This window comes from Lycorma delicatula, chromosome 1 (assembly GCF_047948215.1).
Source record: "Lycorma delicatula isolate Av1 chromosome 1, ASM4794821v1, whole genome shotgun sequence".
In the NCBI taxonomy this organism is placed as follows: domain Eukaryota; kingdom Metazoa; phylum Arthropoda; class Insecta; order Hemiptera; family Fulgoridae; genus Lycorma; species Lycorma delicatula.
In genome coordinates this window covers 330,299,337-330,324,581 of record NC_134455.1, presented here as the reverse complement: position 1 = coordinate 330,324,581, position 25,245 = coordinate 330,299,337, and the positions used below count along the sequence as shown (strand labels likewise).

The 25,245-nt window shown below is 26.2% G+C and overlaps 1 protein-coding gene across 3 annotated transcripts in view; it reads right to left on the bottom strand.

Moving 5' to 3' along the window:
- Positions 1-165: 165 nt before the first annotated feature.
- Positions 166-25,245, bottom strand: part of LOC142334251 (facilitated trehalose transporter Tret1-like) — a 220,480-nt gene continuing 195,400 nt past the window's right edge. For all 3 annotated transcript variants that reach the window (XM_075382125.1, XM_075382127.1, XM_075382126.1), the window contains exons 6-8: positions 21,874-22,188; positions 18,728-18,836; positions 166-10,755 (exon numbers count right to left, since the gene is read on the bottom strand). In XM_075382125.1, the coding sequence (XP_075238240.1) occupies positions 10,415-10,755; positions 18,728-18,836; positions 21,874-22,188 (765 nt within the window). In that variant the 3' untranslated portion in view covers positions 166-10,414. The remainder of the gene's footprint in view (positions 10,756-18,727; positions 18,837-21,873; positions 22,189-25,245) is intronic.

The window sequence follows — 25,245 nt, the reverse complement described above, 5'->3', positions numbered from 1 at the left end:
AAAGTTTTAAAATTTGAAACAAAAATCAGGAATTAAATACTTTGCAAATTACAAAATTGGAGCCATTTTTATTTTTCAATCCATTATATCTCCATAGATATTAGTTTGATCAAAATTTATTTTATTTGCTAAAATATTATGCCTTTTATTTTGAACAAAATGATATTTTATTTTTTTAAATCGGTTACAAATACCCAAGTTATGGCAGAAGATTGAAGTAATTTTGTGTCTGTTTTCATATCCTCCACTTTATGTTCAATTCAATTAAATATTAATTGTTTTTATTTATTGTTAATTCTAATATTGTAAATTAAAATCAAATTGAATAATAATGTTTTCACAATAATAGACCTAATAATTAAAATAATAAAACAACTACCTGTGATAATCTAATGTTAACTATTTTAGAACATTAGGTGTAATTAAACAGTTAACAATTGTTAGAAGTTATCAGAGATGTTCATAGTGTCCACCATTAGAAATTACACAAATCTCCAGTCTTTTTCTGAGAGATTGTCTTTGCCATTCAAAAATTCCAGGAATATTCCCAATTTCTTGAAATACATTTTGGATCCTTTGTTGAAGATCCTCAATGCTGAGTAGAATAAACAATAAGATATTTCAAATGGACTCACAAGTAGAAGTCAAGAGGGTATAAGTCAGGTGATTGAGCAGGCCAGGGAAAGTTTTTCATAGAAAGTTGAAATCTGATACCAGCCGAGTGAAATGTGCTGGAGCTCCATCATGGTGAAACCACATATTTCCTCTTAATTGTAGAGGGAGGTCTTCCAAAAAATGTGGAAGATTTTTAGTTAAATGAGCAAGATAATTTTCTCCATTTAAATGATTTGGTAGAATGACAGTACCCAAAAGATAGTCATTAAAATTACCTGCCCATATGTTCAGGGAAAATCTTTGTTGATGGCTACTTTGGAAGGTACCATGAGGATTCTTGTCGCTCTAGATACACTGGTTGTGGTAGTTTTTAACATTATTCCTGTTGAAGGAAGCTTCATTTTTACATTGTTAACATTATCAACAGTAATATTCACTCTGTAAAATTATTCAAAAGTGAAAAATTAATATATGATACTAATTTACAATACTAGAATTAATAATAAATACAAACAATTAATATTTAATCGAACTGAACATAAGTGGAAACATGAAAACATACACAGAAATACAGCATCAATTTTCTGCCATAACTCGGTTATTTGTTAACAGATTTAAAAAAATAAATGTTATTTTGTTCAAAATAAAAGACTTAATATTTTAGCAAATAATATAAATTTGATAAAACTAATATTTACAGAGGTATAATGGATTGAAAAGTAAACATGGTCGCCATTTTGTAATTTGCAAAGGTATTTAATTCCTGATTTTTTTCTAATTTTAAAATTTTATTATCAAGACATTTACCAAATATTAATGTTATTCATCTATCTGAACTTGAGATATAAATTTTTATATAAAAATAACAAAATGGTGGACAGGGGGAGAATGAAGGAGAAATCACCATTTTTCCTAAGGACATTTTTTGTTTAGTTTTACAAGTAGAATCTGAAAGCCAGCCCACCATTTTAGAAACTCTATATATGTTTGTTTATTTATTGGTTTATTTTTTAGTAATAAATAAAAAAATGTTTAAATACATAAATACAAAGTGCTTTTGAGATCTCTGCTGGAAAATATATTTGTTAATTGATCTTAACTTATTCTTATTACTTTAATTCAAATTATTAAGAATAATATGAACATTTTTGGGTATTGAATCAAATACATCATTTTTCATTTTTTCAAAAATTGTTTTCAATTTTCTTCAAATGAACATCTTGTTTTTTTGTTGAAATAATGCAAACGAAGTTCAAAAACTATTTGATAGATGAAAAAACAAATTTTTTAGGGATGAATAGATTAGAAATTTCTACATAAAAAAATATTGTAGATTATATGTCTAACATTTTAACGTATTTACTTAATTTGAATTATGAGATAAGTAGGTTGCCACTAAAAATGAGAGGCAATAGTGTTGCCTATTTTTAAAAATGAAGACAAGAAAATTAGTGGAAATTATAGACTGATATTTGGCCACTTTTTCTGTAAAAAGTTGACAGAATAAAAATAAATTATGTTATTAATTAATAGTACCAAATGTAGTATTTTTTTATAATTAATATGTTCACATTGAAAATCTATGCATACATCAAAATTTTGCAATTGATTTTAAATGGGTTTTTTCATGAAGATGTATTTTGTAGAAAATAAAGTTTATTATTATTATGTTTGTATATGCATGTTTTAATGTGAATAAATGAAATAAAAGGATATTACATCATATTAACAAAAAACTTTGCAGCAAGATTTGCTAAAATAAAAGCAAGCCATTACAGATCCTTGAAATACCTTAATGCAAAACATTGCAAGAGGAAATACACAAATAGTCAAAGAAACAGCTAGCAGTGGTATGGGTAGTAAAACCCCTTACATCCTTCATGTTAAAAATTGTCTATGTAAAACTGTGACTTTTGCAGTAATTTTTTTTATATTATTAAAGAAAGTTAATATTGAACATCCCATTTTGTTAAGTTAAATAAATAAATTGCTAAATACATAAATAAATCACTTTTTATATGTAAGGAACTATAATTACTGATAACATATTGTATCAGGATATAGATTAACAATTAGTTAAAAAAAAAAAACAAAAAAAAAACAGAGTAGTATTATACTTAGAACAAATCTAAGCAGTAAAATTGTTTGCTTGCTGTGCAGGTGCCAGTTAAATTCCTCAATTTTAAGATATTAGAAGCACCTTTTTATATTAGTTTTATTACTAGTCCCTTAATTGTGATATTTTATGTTTTCAAATTAACTTGAGATTAATTACTATAGTTTACTGTTAATCTTTGAAGAATTCTTCTCTACTGTATACATGAACACAATTAAATCTAATAAATATTATCTGTATTTCTCCTAGTAAAAAATTACCAAATCCATGAAGGATTAAGGCGTTTACTTTTGTGCTTCCATTTTCATTAGTATTTTACAAGAGTTTTAAATATTCTCAATTAAATGAATGTAAGTGCCATTCTGAATACTGACAAACATGGAAAAATGCAAGATTTGTTTAAAAAAATTTATACATTTATGTTTTTGTGAGAATAGGACTTTAACCTGAACAAATTTAAAATAAATGAAATTATCAAAACTTTTAAAATAAATCAAAAGTGATTTGACATCTATAAAAAATTCATGAGGAGGATAAGAATGCAATCCATTTTAAAGTAAAGGGTAGAAATAATAATAAAGAGCACATACCAGTATTAAAATAAATATGCATTTTTATCTCTCAATTGTGTTTTTTATATCAGGAGTTACTTTACAATAAGAAACTAATGAATGGCTATGCATCTATGTCAACTGCTTTGAAATATCAGAGACTTCCATTTACAGATTCAACCAAAACTAAATAAAAAAAATAATAAAAAAGTAATTATTAAAAATTCATTTATGATTTTAATCATAATTTAGATAGAGAATTTAGCATAGAGATGCAAAATTCTCTATCTGCCATCTCTATGGCATATATTGCTTGAGTTTTTATTTATTAAAATCAAATTTCCTAAAAAAATAATTAAATAAATTTTAAATTGTTTAAATGAATTATATGTTATAACATTACAATATTCTATATATACTTTATTAATATTTTTTGCAGTCATTGAAAATAATTTTTTTAATCAAGAGAACATCAGTATCGAAGCATTCTTTAATCAGTGTTGTATTAAAGAATTGTTTAATTGTGTGAAGAATGAAATTTTTTAATACATATATTTTTTTTGTTCAAGGCATTTAAAACTTTTAAAATGTTTGACAGTAAATTATAGATACTGTTTAATTTTTTTTTAAATGTAATGGGAATATTTATCATAATTATCAAAAATAACTGTTCCATAAAAATAAAATATTTTATTATTCAAAGATAAAAAACTGTTTTATAAATATATGTTGATTTGTAAAAAATTTTCTGGACTATCTGAGTAAAAAAAATTTAATGAATGAAATTAACAATATGTTTTAGTTGCAATAATATTTCAGCATCATTACCAAAGTTTTTCAATCACCAAAATTATGTGCTTAAAAATAAACACAAATTATCATATTATAAGCATTATAACATTGACATATTTACATTTTTGTATATTCACAATGAACATTTTAAAATATCACATCCAAAAATATATTAAAACTTTCCTTATAAATAAATAATAGTATTACGGTATTTACATTAATTAACTAAGTTACTTTCTAGAAGAAGCACCAAATTACTGAGAACATCAATTTTTCTAAATTTTTATCACAGAAGGTTAATACAGATTTTTAATTTTAAATAAAGTTTAAGATGATCAACATTACACTAATCCAAAGTAATACTGACAATTAGAAATATAAAAAAAAGTTTATTTTGATATCTCTTTTAAAAAAATACAAACAATTCGTATAACTGCAAAGAAATTTGGATAAACAAACAGTTTTAAAGTTTATATTAGATGAACTCATCTTCAGATCCACATGGTGCTAATGACATAATTATAAACATAGTGAAAAAGGTTTTATAAAAAATAATTTTGGGTTATCAACATATTAAATAAAATAATTATTAGGTACAAACATTATAATTTAATATATTTGTTGTCAGAATTAAACTATTTTATAAAAAATTTAAAACAGTAAGTAAATGTAATTTAAAAGTCTGAGACATCATCAACAGTACTTAAGAAGCATTTTTTAATTTGAATTTTTTTTTTTATTTTTTACTCAAACTTGATTTTTATTATATAAATTGTAATAGATATTGCTTGGAAAATTAATACTCAGAAATATCACAGAAGACTGATACATATCAAAATTATTTACAGATGAAGTAATAAAATTCAAAAATGATATAGATTTAATATAAGTACATCAATCTCATTTTTCATAAAAATCAACATATAAAACATTTATTAAGTACCTGTATATAGCATAATTACAAGTAGAAAAGAGTACATAATTATGAGTATTTTTAAAAAGAAAAAATAAATTCTGAATAAATTAAATAAATTTAAGCTAAGATATTCTATTAATAAAACATTAAATTTTCACTGAACTTCCAAGTACACTGACTTTCTGGCATTTAAACTTTTCAAAAAAAAAAATAACCAATTGAAAAAATCTCAATAAAATTCATTTTAAATGTCAGTACAGTAGTATTGACATTTAAAACCAAATTTATTTTTAGACAAGTAATACATCTTTTCTCAAAACCTTAATAAATCAGAATATTTCTTTTACTCCTAACCTACTTTGTTAAAAACAAATTTAATAGCAAAAACATTTACTTATATAATATAAAATCAATTATATTTTCAATCCAGTATCACTTAAAACAAAATTTCAAATAATTTAGAAAAACATATCATATTCATATCCAATTTCACCATATGTAACAATATTTGGGTAAAATACCCTGTAATAACTTTAACATTTCAGAACATCTAATTATAGATGTGGTTTTTCTCATTTAAATTTTAACATTGAATTACTCGTTTTGAAATATTAAAGCACATGTGAAATACATTAGTAAATCAAAAACATCGTAATGAAATTCATAACAAAAAATAATTGAGTAATTAATTGGTTTCTGTAGATATAAAAGAAGAAATTTTTTTTTAGAAAAGTCAATACATTATAAGTGAAGTGCATTACTTTTAACTGAAAGAATAATATTATAAATATTACAAATGGAGTGATACTCCCATAAAATATGAGTATTGTAAGGCTAAATTATTAGCAAAAAATTATTCACTCTCAAAAATGTATAAAAATACTTTTCGTCTGATAAGTTCTAAGTTTGGAGCTTGCACATGCATGGCATTTTTTATACTCTACAATAATTCCTTAAAGATATTAATAAGGACTCGATAAGAACAAAATACTTTAACAGCTATCTAATTTTTGTGAAAAGAAAGATGTAACAATAAAGAATGTTAAAATGTCTTTAACAAACGCAGAACTAAAATGTGTAGAAGTTCTTACTCTAAATTTATATACCAGAAACTCCAAAAATTAAATACTATAACAGATGTTTAATAGGCCCTTCAGTTTACTAAGATTTGTTTTTCTGATAGCTGATGACCCACCGTACACATTAACCCTGCAGATATATTTTTTTGGATAAATTACCCTGCAAAATGTAAAGGAGTTTTTCCTAAGATGAAACTGTAATCATGTCTATACAAAATATTTGTATATATATATATATATATATGAGTTTCCCACTTTGTCCTTTTTACGTTTTTCTATATTTCTTAGCAATGACAAAAAGAAAGACCATATCATTGAATATATTTCAGACATGATAATTTGAAGTAGGGCTTCATGACTGTATAGTCATACAGTTATGAAGTGTATGTAATATTTTAAGACAATAATATTCTTAAACACCATATTTGTAAATAATTTCCAGCAAAATAATAATCAGACACACTATATATCAAGACTATACTATATCTTAAACTGTATTCCTAAGTAAAAATGAAACTTGCTTCAATTCTATGTAAACGAAAAATTTTTTCCACAACTTTCTATTTTCCCCCTATATCACTTGACTTACTGCTTTATAAAAAACAGATTATTGAAATTTGGTTTATAGGAAATAACCTATATTATTGAAATTAGATGGTATGAGAATTATCTTTTAAATTAATAAAAAGTGGCCTATTAACTATTCAATAGATTCCTATAAAAAAAAAGAAATTTAGACAATATTGACATAAAACAAATACATTTTTAATTAATGCATCTATTCTGATAAATAGATGACAAACAGTTTCAAGTTTATTTATATAGTACATACTATTTATGCATTTTGAGTTTTGCTTAAGAGTACTAATGAAAAAGTAGTAAGTAATATTTGTATTGATACACTTCTTGCCATATAAAATTCTGAACAGAAAAAAAATAAATTACTTTAGATATTTAAAAAAAAAAAAATCACTGGTAAATATATATATATAAAATTCACTGGTAATTAAATATATATTTAATATATATTTCATTGGTAATTAATTTATATTTTTAAGAAATACATTTTTTTATATTTATATTATGAAAATTAACTTCAAAAAGCTGACAAAGTTGAAAAACAAATTTTTGTTGACTGATATATGTTTGTACTCTTTTAATAGCAACCTTATTATTTAAAACAATCTAAAATCCATTCAAATTTCCATTAGCAAATTTCAATCCAATAAAAGTTCATATCATGGAAATTCACAAATCATTGGTGAATATTTCAGTAGTAATTAATTTATATTTTTAAGAAATAAATTCAACAAGAAATTCAATTTTTATTTTCTTATCCAATTTTTATTTACTTAATCGGAATTTAAGTATTTTATCTTAAAAGAATGTTTATATTTTTAATCTGGAATCAAAACAATCGTGTAAGTTTCAGCAGTTCAAAAACTAAAGAAAAATTAGCATCTAAACTTTACCTAAAGATCCTACACTATATTTTTAATATTCCTAGGGTTCTTTAAACATTGTTTAACATTGTACCATACTTTACAGAGGTAGAAATATAGTGTAACAAGTAGTTATACCATGACTTCAAAAAGCTGACATTTATATACTATTATATCTAAAACTGGTAGCTGGTTACAAGTTTAAAAAAAAGGATTAAAATAAAATTATTCAACATAATTTTCTCAATAGTTGTAACATTTTTTAATCAAAATCAATAAAAAAGTATTTGTTACACCAATTTTTGAATTACATTAGCTCCATTTAAGCAACCAAACTATCAATCATCATGTTGTATGTTTAATTACAGATTTCAGAAATATTTTTGTGAGAACAAAATAAAAATATTTACAAAACAAAATATACCTAGTTATGGTGAAAACTTTGAATACATGTAAAAAGACACCTCTTTTGATTAATATTGTGTCCCAAGTTCTTACTCTGTGAACAATAGCTTACATCTTGTTCTCATCAGGTATTATTTTGTGGAAAAAGAAACTATTTTTTTTGTTATTAAAATAATAAACTACAGATGAACCACAAGAATTCAAAATGAGATATTTAATAAATTCAATATTAAATGAAACAAAAAAGAAATATCATTTGTTCAACTTTTTTATTACAAAAAATTGCAATAACTGCTATAATTGTTATTGGCTTTTGTTGTTTCTATCACTTATATAGATAAACACACATTTTAAGAAATGTAGTGTATGTAATATAAGACATGTTTTTCAGAGCCTAATAAGAAATTATTTTCTACTTAAGATTTAAATTTTTCTTTGGTGCTTTTACAGGCAATTTTATAAATTTTATAAGACATTTTTAGCCTCATTATAGTTTAACAATAAAAACGATAAGAATAATTATAATTATTTAAATCTACATTCTAACATTAAATAAAAACATAAAACACTAGATTAATATAACTACAACAAAGTTCTGTAAAATTAAAGTTAGTTTAAATAGTAAAATTAAAATTCACTGTCAAGTTTCCTTTTCTCTTAGATCATAACAGTTACTAATAAAATAGCACAGGAACACGCTTAAAATACACTAATCCACCATGCATCTACTAAATTAAAACCAAAAAATTAAAATTTTTATCAAAAAAAGTATATATTTTTTTACCAAATACATTAAAATTTATTATCTAGGCATCAGTAAATAAGCAAACAAACATAGAACAGAGAATATAGCAAATATACTATTTTCAGTTCTCTTATTTTTTTATATTTACATAAAGAAAACACAAAATCATTATTATTTTCCTGTTTTAGCGGTTATGTTATTTATGAATATGAATTATTATTTATAAAAATAAAACTACCACTTATTTAAAAAAATTTAATTATAGTTCTGAACAATACATATATATATTTATATAATTCTTATACATTTCATATATCGTGTATATATGAATATATAAAACAAATAAAATTGGCAGTCACTTTCACGAATCATGAAAACATCTTCATTTCTTATGAAAAGAAACAGCAGTTCATGTATACTAAGCATAACTTATAAAAAATAAAGTTGTATTGAACAAGTCTATAGCATCATGGTTAACAAAGATAATTTTTTTGAAAAACATTAATAATACAATTAATATATAGATATTATCATATGTTTTTTTTGTTCAATAAATAAATAAACAATTATTAAAAAAATACTGCAGTAATATTATACTTTTATAACACTTTTTGTTTTGTTTGTCTCTTTTATAAGTTTATACCTAATAAAATTTCAATATAATATATAAAGGCACATTTTTTTAACATTTCAAGGCAAATATTTTGAAGCCAGCAATTACAATTAATTCAATTTATTAACTTACCATAGCAATATATTTTACCACTTAGATTATCATCGAGGTTTATTGATAATAAAAAATTAAAAATTAAATTTGATATACTAGCAACATTGAAATGTTCCTAATGTGCACAATACTGATGTTGACTTTAATTATTTCTAATGAAGAAAATTGATTTCAAAAAAAAAAAAACTTTTATGATAAATATTTATTACAAAATTAAAAATTTATTTCATGTAAATAAAGCACTTTTACTGAATAAAACTTGCCAAAATAAGAAACTTCGTTGATATAGTTCAGTATAACTCAGTTTGTATATTTTCAATCAAAATTAACTGTTCTAAACAAAGAAAAAATTATTTACCTTTTTTCTTTTCTTCTAAATATTTTGCTTATACATAAATTTAATGCCTGAATGAAAAATACTTGAAAATTTTTCATTCTTTAACATATTATACTTTCTTTTCTTTAACAATACTCAAAACCAACACACCTCCCAACTCCAGACTAGAAATCAACATTTCAGGAACATTTATAAATTTCTTTCCATTCATAACAATCTTTTCCTAAAATTGTAAGAATAATAAAAAAAAATTTAGTATTAAGTCAGGCCTAGAAAAATTGACTGCAAAATGATGCAATTAAATAATTACTACTAGTATTCAAAGAATTACTAGTGATTTTTAGTTTATTATTGTAATTTTATTCAAATAATACAAAACATGATTATAAAATATTTTAACTGGAAACATGTTCAAAGAACAATTAAATTATTGTAAGTAATTTAAAAAGATATGTTGGTTTTGTATTCAAATAAAGTACACAATATGCCTGACTAACACTGAATTTAAAATACAGCATGTACAACAAAGAATAACTTAAACTAAATTGATTTCATATTGTTCAAATGGAACTCTATTAAAGCTATAACTTCTCACATGTCACTTAGAACATACAGATGTTAAAAATAATACCTTGCATCGTTTTCATAAAAAAAAAATAATAATGAAAAAAAAACTGATTTAGAACAGTTTATATAAGATTGTTAGTTCCAGCATTCTTTACTGGTGCTTCTTCAGGTATTCTGTCAAGACGAGTAATTGGTCTACCATTAAGTAAATCTTGAATTTCTGGAAGAGAGAGACCACGAGTGTTAGGCATTAGAAAAAGTACAAAGAGAAATGCAAACACACAAAAGCCAGAAAATATCCAGAAAGCAGCATATGTTCCTAAAATATCTGAGATGTTCACAAAAAACTTTGTAATTAAAAATGCCAGAAAGAAACTGAACGATGTACACAATCCAGATGCAAATTCTTTAACGTTTGGTGGGAAAATTTCACCAAGAAAAGCCCATGGAAGAGGACCAAAACCTGAAAAAATACAAATTTTTGTTAAAGTATAACATGTATATAAAACTATACCTACACTTAATACTAATAAGTTATGAGTTTCAAAAAGTTTCCAGAATTGATGCCTTTTGATTGAACTTCATGAATTTTAGCAAAAGTGAGTAGCTACTACACGGAACTATTTTTAAGGAAATGTAACATAAAGATTTATAAAACACATAACTTTTTTAAGGGAAATATATTTCAGGAACTACTTAAACACACATATAATAACTACATACACATATAATTAATGTAAATAAAGTGATATTATATTATAGAATTAAGAACAATACTTACAAAAACAGCTAACAAAGTGTAAAATGAAGGCTTTTATAAAATAAAAGCCATAGTATTTCTATGCTACTATTCTTAACAATTAAGTAAACAAATAAAATATATTGTGGGTAATGAAACCAGGCACCTGAGTTTGTGTTGTTATTACTTTGAAACTAAGGCTGAGAAAAAGATAACATATATCAAATTAAACCCTGTTATGTTTTACAGTATTTTATTAAACAAATAAATGTATTCAACAGTGTTTAAATGAGCTCTTAAGAACTGAATGTGCCATTTGCATTTGGCGAAACCGTACAAAAATACTTTTTTAAAAATATATTTTGTGTGTGGCATTATATTTATTACAAATTTTAATGACATATTTATTACAAGATTGTATGAAGTCATTTTGTAAAAGTTAAAACCTCAGAAGTTCCATATATATTTATAATATTACTTTACTGAAATTAATCTTTTTAAGATTTATATTAGTCTACTGTACTGTTAAATTATATTTAAATTCTATGAAACAAACCATCTAGTACAAAACATTGACTTAAGACATACCGTACCTTAATTTTTCATGAAAATTCTTTTGTAGGATTAATCCCTAGTCATGATTGAAATAATTCCATTACTGCATAATAAAAATATAAAAATGAAAGTACTAAATTAATGATAATTGTGTACTAATTTACATGAGTGCTGCTGTTTATAGTAGTTTTTATAAGAACATCTCCTTTGAACAATGTCTGATGGTTTATCAAATCGAAATTTTGTTTGTATTGATACATGTAATATTTTTTTAATATATTTAATTTTATGTCATCTTTATTAATTTCTGATTTCTATAAATTTTTGTTAATATCAGAAATAGATTGTTTATTAGATGGTATGCCATATTAAATAAATGTAATCTATTATTTTTGTAATTTCTATAATGTTCAAGAAATCTAGTTTTAAAGGATCTACTTGTTTTTCCTATATAAATGCCATCACAATCATTATATTATAAATTCTTTAAATTCCACACAAATTGTTTATTTTATTATTATTTTTTTTTGTTTTTTAGATATTTTATTACTTCATTTGTATACTTGTTTAAATATTTCTTTATTGTAAGTTTTAGTAATGTTTACAATGACATTATTAGTGCATAAATATTTTATGTATATGTTTTCACTCTTTTGTGTCTTATTATGTATTGGCTGTAAGGTAGTTATTTTATTATTGTGTTTTGATAGTTGTTTTTTATATATATTATTAATTAAGTAGAATCATATCAATTTTCAACCATTATTTATTTTATAATGTTTGTTTCATTATTTAAGTTTTCTTTGTTATGATGTGCGTAATTGATTTCTCTATTAATCACATTTATATAAGTGTTAATTTTATGAGACCAAGGGTGGATTTAATTTTTTATGAATTGTTATTATTATTATTATTATTATTATTATTATTAGATGTAGGTGGTTTTCTATATACTGATGTTTAGATTTAGTTGTCGTTATTTATTTTGATACTGTCACCTAAATAATTTAACATTCTATTATTATCGATTTCACATGTGAATTTTAAATTTTCATTATAAGAATTTAATTTTGTTTAATACTATTAGATGTTCATTGTTATATATAATGAAAATATCATCAACGTACTGTGTCCATATTAAAACTTCATGTGTATGAGTGATGCTATGCACCGATTTACTATCAAAATCCTGTAAATATACTTCTGATATAATTGTTAGATACTGGATATCCCATAGCTAACGCATTTTTTGTCTGTATGTTATTAAATTCAAAATATTTTTGTTGACATATTTTTTATAATAATGATGATACCTTTAATAAATTTTGGATCTTCTTGGTTACCATTTAATTTATTTTTTATTATTTTTATGGTATGGTCTATAGGTATGTTAGGATACACATTTGTTATGTCATAACTAACAATTCTAATGTCTTTATTTACATTTAAACTTTTTAATTTATTTACTAATTCGTAACCATTTTTATATTAAATGTATTAGGTAAATTAATTTATTCCTAAGAATTTTATCTGTTATTTTGGATATATCAGGGAGCAGGTTTAAAAATGATCAAAGGTGGTCGCATTGGGATGTTTAATTTATGAATTTTTGGTAGTCCCGTTAACTTACACGCAATCAGTTCCCTAATGTAATAAATTATAATTATGACAATTATCATAATAAATTAATACGCTATTTTCATTTTAGTATTTTTTTTTTTTTTAATATGTAGTCAATCAAATATTTCAATTATGACTAAGGATGTGGGATTCTGGGAAAGTTAAGATAAGATATGTATTATCTCAATATTCTGTACTAGGTGGTGTATATTTATAGAATTTAAAATAAATATATATGTGAGGACTATTCAGAAAGTAACTTCAGATTCGTTATTAGAAAAAAACACCAGTTAATAAAAAATCAATTTATTATATACATCTTATAGTTACATCGTTTAATTACCTCTACATAATTGTCATCCAAATTAAGGCACTTGTCACATCTGTAAACAAGTTTTTGAATACTCTCATCATAAAACTCTGCCACCTGTAAATTAAGCAGGGTAGTAACACCATTACAACTCGTTGTTGTTCTCAAAATGTGTCACTAACAATTTTTTCATTTTTGGGAAAAGGTAATAATTACTTTGAGCAAAATCAGGGTTGTATGGAGGATGGTTAAACAACTCCCATTTGAAACTGTCGATTTGATGTATAGTGCATACTGCAGTATGCAGATCGGCATTGTCATGAAGAAAAACAATGCCTGAACTCAGTATGCCGTGTCGTTTGTTTTATATGGCCTTTCTCAAGTTCTTCAACATCTTGCAATAAGTTTCAGCATTAAATATTGTGCCTCTTTCTATAAAATCAACCAAGATCACATTTATGGCCAAAAAAACTTATGGTCACTAAAAAGGTATTACTACCTGGCTTAATTTACAAGTGGCAGAATTTATATGAGAATATTCAAAAAGTTGGTTAAGGTATGACATGTGCCTTAATTTAGACAGCAGTTATGTAGAAAAGTAGCTAAAAGATGTACCTGTAAGATGTATATAAAAATTGTTTTTTTATCAATTGGTGTTTTTTTAATAATGAACCAGAAGTTACTTTCAGAATAGCCCTCGTATGCACGAGGGTCATTCAATAATTAAACAGACAAACTTTTTTAGTGAAAGACAAGCTTAATGCAGACAATTGAAATTTTTTTAAGTGTTAGTTGACAACCTTGTGAAGAATGTTAGTCAACTGTTCAATTAATATTTAAGTAAACATAACCTCTAAAGTCTTAGTTACAATGACATGTCCACTCAAAGAAAGTACTTTTGAAGAATAGCATTCTGTGATTCGATTTTTACTTTCAGAAAGTGTACAACTGTCAGAAATATTCTATCAAATGAACAAACAATATGGCAGTAGTTACACGAACCATGCAAATTTTTATGTGTGGGTGGAAAGGTTTAAGTGGCTGCAAGAGCGTAACCGATGAGCACCACGTTGGGCATCTGGTAACAGTGTCGACCTCATCATTAGATTATCATATTAATTCACTTATCCAAGAAGACCAACAACTTAAAGTTGAACAAATTGCAGAAAAATGTCGATTAAGTATTGGCACAACTCATTCTATCATTCAAAACAAATTGAACTACTACTGTAAGAATTGTGCAAGGTGGGTTCTCAGAGAACTTACCATTCACCACAAAGCCAAGAGATTTCGTATTTACACTGAATTAAAAAATCGTTTCACTAATGAAGATTATACAAATTTGGACAGGATATTAACCTGTGATTATACATGGAACATAATTTTAAGCATCAAAGCATGCAGTGGAAACACCCTGAATCACCTGTCCATAAGAAATTCAAAACGCAACCATGGGCTGGTAAGGTCATGGAGTGCCCATAGTCTGATTTTCTGTGATTATTTGGAGAAGCATGGCATTACCAACAGCCTATACTACGCAGCCATGATTGAGAACAAAGTCAAGCCCTCATTGAAGAGGAAATGTCTGGGATGGCAGAGGAAAGTTGTGCTTTTCTTCAAAACAATGTTCAACCTCATACGGCACAACTGATGCTGGAAACTATTGGCAAAGTGGGTTGGGATCTCCTCCTCATCTTCCTTACAGCCCTGACCTTTTCCCTTCAAATTTTTATCTGTTTGGTCCAATGAAAGAAGCTTTGCATGGCATCAAGTTCAATGACAATAAAGAGGTAAAGAAAAAGTGCAAAACTGGTTTCGAGTTCAAGGTAAAGAATTCTTTGCTGAGGGGATAAGAAGACTCATAAAAAGATGACAAAAGTGCAGAAAAGTTGGTGGGAATTACGTGGAAAAGTAGACAAAAAAATTGTATTTAATAAATCATTTTTGCTGTACAGCTATTTGTCTAATTATGTAATGATCTTTGTGTGTGTATATATATGTGTGTATATATATATATATATATATATATATATATATATCCTGTAATATGTTATTAAAGTTTGTTAAAATATAGATTTTTACCTTTAGCCTTATCAAATTTCAAACTATTATTTTGGTGACAGTGAGCGTTTAAAGAAACTGTTATGTATATGTTTTTTTATACAATTAAAAAATTAAAAATTACAAATAGAAAAACACTTCCTCAATATAAAATATGTTTCTGCTTTTAAAATATCAAGTCTTCTTTTAAATGCTGAAGTATACGTTACTGGACATTTTAATTTTATCTGTCTTGCAGTCATGCCATCATAAAATTTGTCTAACAGTTAAATCCCAGATGTTTAAATTTTTGTAATAGTTAGTGATAACCAATAGTGCTGAAAGTCACTTATAAATCATTCAGGAGTAATAGAATAAACTCATTTTTGTGCAAGAAAGAGCTGAGCTGCTTTATTGTCTGATCAGTACTACAAATTTTGTGAAAAATCAAATGACACTCCTATCATATGTAGCAGTTTTTGGTTATACTATTGAGTTTTTTAAAGATGAGTGATGGGAAACAAATTCTATAAATATTATTGATTTGCATAATTTTTGTTTAGATACCGAGTTTGTGATAATCATATTAAAAGCAAGCAATATCCTATGTGAACTAATTTTTCATATTAACATTAACTAAATATTAAATTTCTGAAATAAAATGAATCAAAATTTGTACATGTAAAATTGTAATGTTACATCTACACAATCAACTGGTAGTATATACATATATAAGATCTGTTCAAAAAATAACCGAAAATTTTTAATTACGTGCCAATGGAGATATTTAGTGACTTGCTATGCAAGTCACTAGGCAGCAATGTATTCTGCATAACCTCCTCTATATCTACATGTTCTTGGATTGCTGATATCTTGTTTAGTTTTCATTTTATTGTTATTTTGAGTGCAATGTGTTTTAAGTGGTAGTAGCAACTTTTGTACTGTGCGATTTTTGGGAGTGATACAACATAAATTTTATGTAAAACTGGAGAAAACTTTCGCAGAAACACTTCAACTTTTGAAACAAGCTCACAGAGATGATGCTCTGGACTGTATGCAATGTTACAAATGGTTTTCATAATTTAAAAGTGTTCGTCAGTTAATTGAAGATGACCCTCGACCAAGAAGGCTTTCAACTTCAACTGATGACACCCACGTTCAGAAAATCAATGCTCTAATGCATGCAAATCGCTGATTGACTGTCAGAGAACTTACAGAGGAGGTTAGCATCTCAATTGGATCACGCCATGTCATTTTGACTGAAAATGGAACATGCATCAAAGTTTGTTCCTCATTTGATGACCGAACAACAGAAAGAATATAGAGTGTACATTTGTCTGGCAACTTCTTGAACAAGCCAATGATGACGATGAAACATTCATGCAAAGGATCATAACGGTAGACAAATGCTGGGTTTACGGCTACAACATTGAGACAAAAGTTCAATCAAAACAGTGGATTGGCAAAGGATCTCCACGCCCCAAGAAAGTACACCAGTCTTGATCCAATGTCAAAGTGATGCTCCCTGTTTTTTCAATTTTAATGGAATTGTGCATTTTGAATTCTTGCCTCAATGTGAAACAGAGAACCAGGCATTTTACAACAGTTACGTGAAAATACCCGCATAAAGAGACCAGAGTTGCGGTGAGATGACTCATATTTCCTTCACCACGATAATACGCCTGCATACTCAGCTTTGTCAATTTGTCAGTTTTGTGCCAAAAATCAGATGACTATCCTCCCTCAGCCTCTCTATTTGCCAGACCTGGTTCTCTGTGATTTTTTATTATTTCCGAAATTAGAATTAGTGATGAAAGAGCCCATTTTGAGACTACTGAAATTCATCACAAACCTTAAAGGCCATTTCAAATGAAGCTTTCCAGGACTGCTTTGCAAAGTGTGTGAACAGCTGGAAAAAGTGTGTGAACAGGGGAAGGGAGTACCTTGAAGGAGACAAGGATCAATAATCTGTCAAATTAATAATAAAGATTAAAAAAATAAGTTTCGGTTATTTTCTGAACAGACTTCATTATTAAAAAAATATATATGATTACATATATATATTATATATATTATGATATATAATATATATATATATATATATTATATTATTATTACATAATCATATAAAGATAACTATTACACTAAAATGCATTAAATAGAAATTATCAGTTGTAAAGGAAGTAAATTATTTTATGCAAAAAAATAGAGTAATATTAAAAAAGAATACTGGGTGTATAAAAGCAGTAATTAATAGCATTATTATCAGTGTAAAGTGACTGCATTTTCTTTATGAATGAATAAACCACCACAATTTACTGTTTTTAAATAATTTTTGATTTAATTAATTCTATTCTTTCTTTTCAAGTTTTATTTAAATGGTCAAATTTTTTTCATTTTGTTATTAAATTTTTTACTGCTGTCAAGAGTACTTTGATACAATTACTATATATTGATAAAAATGACAACAATAATAATAATTATTTTATTTTATTTTTTAACACACACTCACTGAAATAATAATGTAAATTAGCTGAAATTTGTTGACGGTACAGATAAGTCTATTTTTTAACATATATTAAATAGATATTTTACATAATTTTTTTTGTAGATTTTATAGTGCTCAGAAGTTGCATGGACCAAAAATTAAATGAAAAACCTATTTTCTCTCAGTTTTCTGCACATGTAAATGTAATTTTTCTTCTGTTTAAATGAGTTCTTAATGAAATAATGTAAAATAATTCAGTTTTTTTTAACTCTTAATTTTAAAGTCATAACTCAAACTCAAGTGCTTCCTTTAATTTACATCTTATTTTGTTTTTTCATTTACTTCAGTGTAAAAGAGAATTTTGTACAGAATCACCTCATCAATATTTTAGAAAATTCTTTATTTTACACTTTGCTTTTCTATACTGTAGCATGTAATTTAAGTTTAAAACCTGCATGATAAAATTTTCATTCAACCTATTTTACTCATTGCTTTGAAATATAAAAAAACTAAATGAACATTATATGAAATTGTTAACCTGTTAACTCTTCTGCAGTCTTAAGTTTTTCACCACTACTGTCTTTTGTATAAACCAATTACTTTCAATAACCGCGTAAGTTTTATAATCACTTATAATCCAATTGTAATTTTACATTAACTATTAGTAGAGTACATTAACTTACCAAGGCAATACACATGTATATATAACATAAGACTGGTCACTGGAAGCCATCCCCAAAACTGCATATCATATTTAAGATCTTCAAAGAAAAAGTACATACCAAGGATTCCCTATAACAATAACACAAGAAGGTATTAGAATTTTAAGAAGATATTGTAAGTATGCTCTCTGTTATGGTTTTTTTTTTTTACTTATAAAGTGAGTTAAAAGTTAAATTTAAATCTAATGTAAACTTATAAGTAACTACTAGTGAATAGTTAGAGGAAGGAATTTTTTAATGGAATAAAAAAATTTTTGATTAAAAACTGCTTTAGCCTAAATTTTTTTATTGTAACAGATGCTACTGTCAAAGGTAATTTCTCTATGGACTTTAGCCCTATGCTGGATAACCTACATTCAAATAATTTTGTTTATGGAATTCCACAAACCTATCTGCCTAATTTTTCTATTCCAGTACCTACAATTGTGACTGACTAAATTTCTTTTAAAATCTGTCTGATCTAAGATGAATTAATTTTAGATCTTTTACGATAAAAGATCTCGTTTTTTCATTTACTTCAGTGTAAAAGAGTTTTATACAGAAACACTTTTTTTCATCAATATTTTAGAAAGTTCTTTATTTTACATTTTGCTTTTCTATATTGTAGCATGTAATTTAAGTTTAAAACCTGAATGATAAAATTCCCATTCGACCTATTTTACTCACTGCTTTGAAATATAAGTTTTGTTTGTATATAAACTGAGATATATTAACAAATAACAGAAAGGAATAAAGAATGAATCAAACCACTTTATGAACTGACTACTTAAAAAATTAAAAAAATGTTTAAGCTATACATTTTTTGTAGCCTGAAAACTATTTTAAGAATCTGTTTTGATGATTATCCTCAAATTCTGAATATTGAATATGAAAAATTATCGATTTGCGATAAACTGCTCTTATTAATTTATCCCCATCACTCTTAAACATTTGAGCTTATTTTTTGCAAATATAAATAGTCTTGGTTATTCCAATAGAGGTAATTATCAATCATTATAGCTAAGAACTTCACTAGTGAAGACTGTTCTATAATATTATAATTTATAATGACATCATTATTATTTCCATTCTGATATATACTCAGTAGTATGCAAAATAATCTGAACACAAGAAATGTTTTGTTTATTTCTATAATATGGTTATACTGCTTGACCACATCCAGTCATTAAGTTTCTTTGTAATGTGAGGTTAATGTTCTTTGGTTATTTAGCAACTTTCATATTATAAATAGCGCTTTGTGAAATTTTTCCATTTTTTATTACCAAATTATTTTTTCATATTTTTTGTTTATATTCTTTACTATATAATAATGGACATAACTCCAAGAGAGCATTTAAAGACTGTCTCTCCTTCTGATCATATCAGTATGACACAATGTGACAAGTAGTTTTGAGTGTCACCCCACTTGCCGCTAAGCAAATACAGCGGCAAGTGACCTACTAAATTTTGATCATATTATGTTCACTACATTTGCAACATTCTTGTCAATCTTGTTTCAACAAAATAGATAAAATAATTCTGATTATAATTTCTGAAGTAATAAGTGAAATGGATATTTTTCAATGCTTCATCATTAATTTTTGAACTTTTCCAGAAGTATGAACACTTTTAATAAATCATACCTGCCAAGGTTTGGTCATATGATGTTCACCATTTTTTACAAAACTTTGTAATGGCATCAGTTTTATTCATACAAAAGCAATATTTCATAATTAGAATGTATGTTTCCTAATTCTTTATTAAAAATATTAGTAAAAGTAGAATATATCACTTTCATAATTTTTTTTTATTTCTACAGAAGTATAAGAACTATAAATTGAATCTACTGAGTTTTAAGCATGATGAACAAGCAGAATTATCAACAGAATACCTACATACATAATTATCTACCTTGTCTTACCAATTCTAGTCAAATCTTGTTCAAAATAATCATTTTTATAAATACAACTGTAATACATTTTTAATAATTTACGTTTGTATTTTTGTTGACTGATGATTCCTTCATTTTTACAGAAGCAGAGTTGCACTGGTCCCGGAATGCCATCCTGGAACGGTTTCTCTGGGAGAAATAAAAAATTTTTTCACATAAAATTTGTTTTAACTTTAAGTCTGGCCTATGTTTTAACATATTATCACTTTCTTATATGATGTGTGATGAAGGACACTGCTGTAAATTATTAAAATCAGACCAGAAGAAAGTGGTTCTATTTTTTTTTATCCAGAGGCAAACAGTGACAAAATAAGTCGCTGAAAATCTGATTCACAAAAAAATAAAACATTTGACATGAAAAGACAAGTTTTTCTTCTTATCAATGTAAACATCAAAATGAGAAATGAATGTGCATTTTTCATAAAACTGATATGTAGCCAGCTGACATGTAGCCAACTGTGGTTGTGGACCATATTCTTTTTATCTACTATAACACAAAATCAAACATTTTGGTACTGGAAAACCTATAAGTGCACACCTATACAGAAATATAGCAATACCATGTCTACCATGACACATGGTAGATATGATTTGGCTTCTACATTGGGCCAACATGATTTCTACTACATATACATTTTCTACCCCTGGACAATTTAAATTAAGTTATAAAAAGGCATCGATTAAATTTTTAGAAGTAATTAAAAAATTAAATTGAGATTACTTCTAATGCTAGTTTGAAAACACTTTTCATTTTAATATAAGTATATGACTACAAGGTTTTCTAACCAGAATAAATAATCTCTGTTAATTAAATTTCTCCTTAATTTTCCGGACTCTTTTATGTAAATATTTTTGCTATATTTAATATTTTTAACTTAGGCTGTTTTGCAACGATATATGTCTAGATTACAGTGTTATCTTACCTGTATATCAGTACTATTTGATTATATGCTGTGTTTTATACAATTTATATTAATAGAAGAGGAAGATTATAAGGGCTATAATTTCAGCCATAACAGGAATGTCTGTTCTACATTATAGAATTTTGAACCAACATTATGTATAAATACAGCTTCTAAAAAAAAAAAATAACTGAATTGCTTAGTTAAGAAAAATAATCAACTGAAAAAAGTATTTTCTTATTCTGTAAAAAAATCTAGAAAAATAAAAATTATACCTGAGCAAGGCACATCCCTAAAGCAGAAAAGGCAAGTGGAGTCTTAAATCCAAATCGTTTGACAAGTGCGGGAGTGATGCAAGCTGAAATTAACTGTACAGCTCCTACAATCATAGCAGATACACTAGGAGACAACGATGCACCAGTCTTCATAAAAATTGGCTGAGCATAGAACAGTACAACATTAATACCACTGAACTGTTGTAACAACATCAAACCACAAGATAAGTAGAGAGCTTTCACACATCCTGGGCTACCAATTAGTTCTTGAAACTTAGATTGCTGACCAGAATGCAAACCTTGTTCAAGAGATGCCTGAAAAAAAGCAACATAAAAATTCTCACACAAAATGATCAAAAGGCTCAAAGATTGAATTACATAATGTCCATAAAACATTACTGCAATCAAAAATGACAACATACAGATTAATGCAGATATTATGTATCATTACCCAAATAAAGAGTCAAATGCAAAAAAGATGAGGGTCACTTTATTCTAGTTTTTCATTACAGCAGTTTCTGTGATACTAAGTAATTAGTCATACTATGTAAGAGTGTTTTTTTATTAAAACTTTGAAATTTATTATATTTTAAAACAATGTTTTAAAAAGGAAGTAAAACTTCCTTTATAATACATATATGTTAATACTACAAAAAAAAAATCAGGAAGGATTAGGGTCCCATATAAACATCTAAGCTACTTCATTCTGTTTTTATAGTGAGGTAGACTTTTCAAAGTAAGTTCTTCTTTCTGGTCCACTGCTTCAAATTTATCTAATTTTTTTTCTTAGAATCTAGTAATATTTCATAATCTAAAAATAAACTATTAGGTTAAATTAGTTTAGGTTGGGTCTCTAATGTTAACTGTTGTAATTTTTCGTTTATCTTACACATAAAACTGTAATTTTAGTGTTTAAAAGTGAGTAATTATTTATTTATATTAAAAGTTTAATATTACACTTATAAAAAAAAAGTTTATACTTGTTACCTTCACGGGTTTGTGGAGGTAGAGAATGATCCATTGTAAAGGGGTATTGTTCCATTGAACAGTGTTTGAAGTTGTGTCTTGGAACGTAATGGCTTGTACGTCCAATAGCCATTAAAACTTGCCTTTTTCTCTACAAGTCTACTGTTATGTATTTCTCTTATGGGTACATCTTAAGAGTAGAATTCTTGAAAAAATGAAGTCCACTGATGGAAAAAAGCTAAATCTGTTTCAATTATTTCGAATGGAAAACATATCATCCAGGAACTTTTTATCACCAATATCCAGTCCTTAGGAGTATCTACTGGGTACTTCTGATTAATTAAGGACATATTTCGATTACACTCTAGATATGAGTGTCCTCTTATTGGAAAAATTAATTTGATAAAATCAAGTTTTTTAAATATTTTCTTATTTTGACCACTACACTAATCACAAAAAATGTACAACCTATTTACATCTGGGCTAAGTTTAGTATGTATGTAGTTTTGTAACATTGAAATGATTTCATTTGCTCCTTTTTTACTTTCTATTTGAGTATAACAATAAAAACCAGATCAACTTGTTGACAAACTGTTTATGTTAGAAAGATAGAACGACAGCTGTCTCCTGTAATAATCATCATTTGTGAATAGATTAAGCAGATTTAAGTTTTTTCGAAGATCTATAGTAAGTGCTTTGGTATCTTTACATTTCATGCTTATCATTCTATCTTTTTTTCTTTCTTTGATAAAACATTCTCACCTTTCTGAGGTCCATCCGATTTTCCGTTTCCTTCATTTCTATTTCCTGTAAAATTTTCAATTTCTCAACATTTTACACTGAACGAACAATCATTTAACTTCAAGTTACCTTTAATTCTACTTGGTACTTAGCACACATGCTGCAGGTATCACTATGAGAATACCCGAGGCTAATGTTGAATTTAAAATTAAAAATGTTCCGATAAAACTGAAGTGAAACCTGATTTTTACAACTATAAATTTTTGTACAATTCATATAATTTTTAACATTCAGATGTTCAAAAGGTAAGCTTTTTGTCTTCTGAAGGGCTTGATTTCCCTTTAAATGATTTAATATGATCAATCACTGTTTGGGTCTTTTCTTCAGGCATCCTATAATGCTTATGGTCATAATGTCCTCTTAAATCTTCTGGAACCCTAGTTTTGAGTGCTTTCTGTATGGTTCAAACACATTTTGCAGTAATCCCATACAAAGATAAAAAGGTCAACAAATTGGAACCTTTTCAAATTGATAAACATCAGTTTTTATTCTTACCTTGTAAGTGTATGTGTTTTCACAGAAATTAGCTTCCTTTTCTAATTTCATGAACACTAATCAACTGCTAAGTAAGGAACCATTCATTTCTTCTCTTTACATGGTTTCTTCTCTTTAATACTATTTACTTTACTACAATTTATTCTCTTTACTACTAACCTCTTGTATATATTTAAAGCACTTCAAATGTTTGCAGTTGCAATCACTGTCGTTTAATGTGTGGCTAAACTTAGTTTTTTCATTACTTCAGACAACTGACCAAAACAACTTTTTTTTTTTTTTTTTGAAGTTTAAAGAGAAGCTGCACAATCACTTTCAACTGATCCATTTTCACAGCTTTCTTCATCACTTAACATTATTAGGAATAATTTACGCTAACTTTTAATATAAATAATAAAAATAAACAAAATTACTCATTGGAACAAACAACAGTTTTTAGAGACATTTGTTGACAACACAGAATCCTACAACCAGCTGGCTGAAATATGCAGCGCTGCCAACCTCTGACTGACTCACATCCCTGTTGTAGTGTAAGTCAGTGACCATCATCTTGTAATGTACAGCAAAATAAAAATTGGCCATAACTTGAAGACTATCATTTGTTTTTTTGCAAAACAGACAACTGTAGCATCTTCTACTTAGCAGCAGACACACTTTCCATTTCAAAACTCAAATATTAAAAAAAATAACCCTTATCATTTTTGCAGTTGTCTCTTCTTCAAATGTAATATAATATTAGTTAACATAACATTAGGTAATATAACATTAATTTAACATTTCATTCATCAAATATTCTTACAATGATAATTAACCGGTGAACAGAATACAAGATATAAATTAAAGACTTGGATTAAAGATTTTAAAAAAATACACATTAGTAAAGAAATTAGAGATTTTTTTATTATAACAGTCAGTCAGGTTTCAGAAATAACTTAAGTTGTTACACCTATCTAAGTTACACATACATCTCTATCTACATATATTACATAAATAAGGGAAACCATTCAGAGCTCTCAGATTAATTTTAGAAAGCAGGCTTAAGAAGAATAAAGCTCCTACACTTATATCTTATACATCCACAGATAGAAAGAATTTCAATAAATAAGTAAA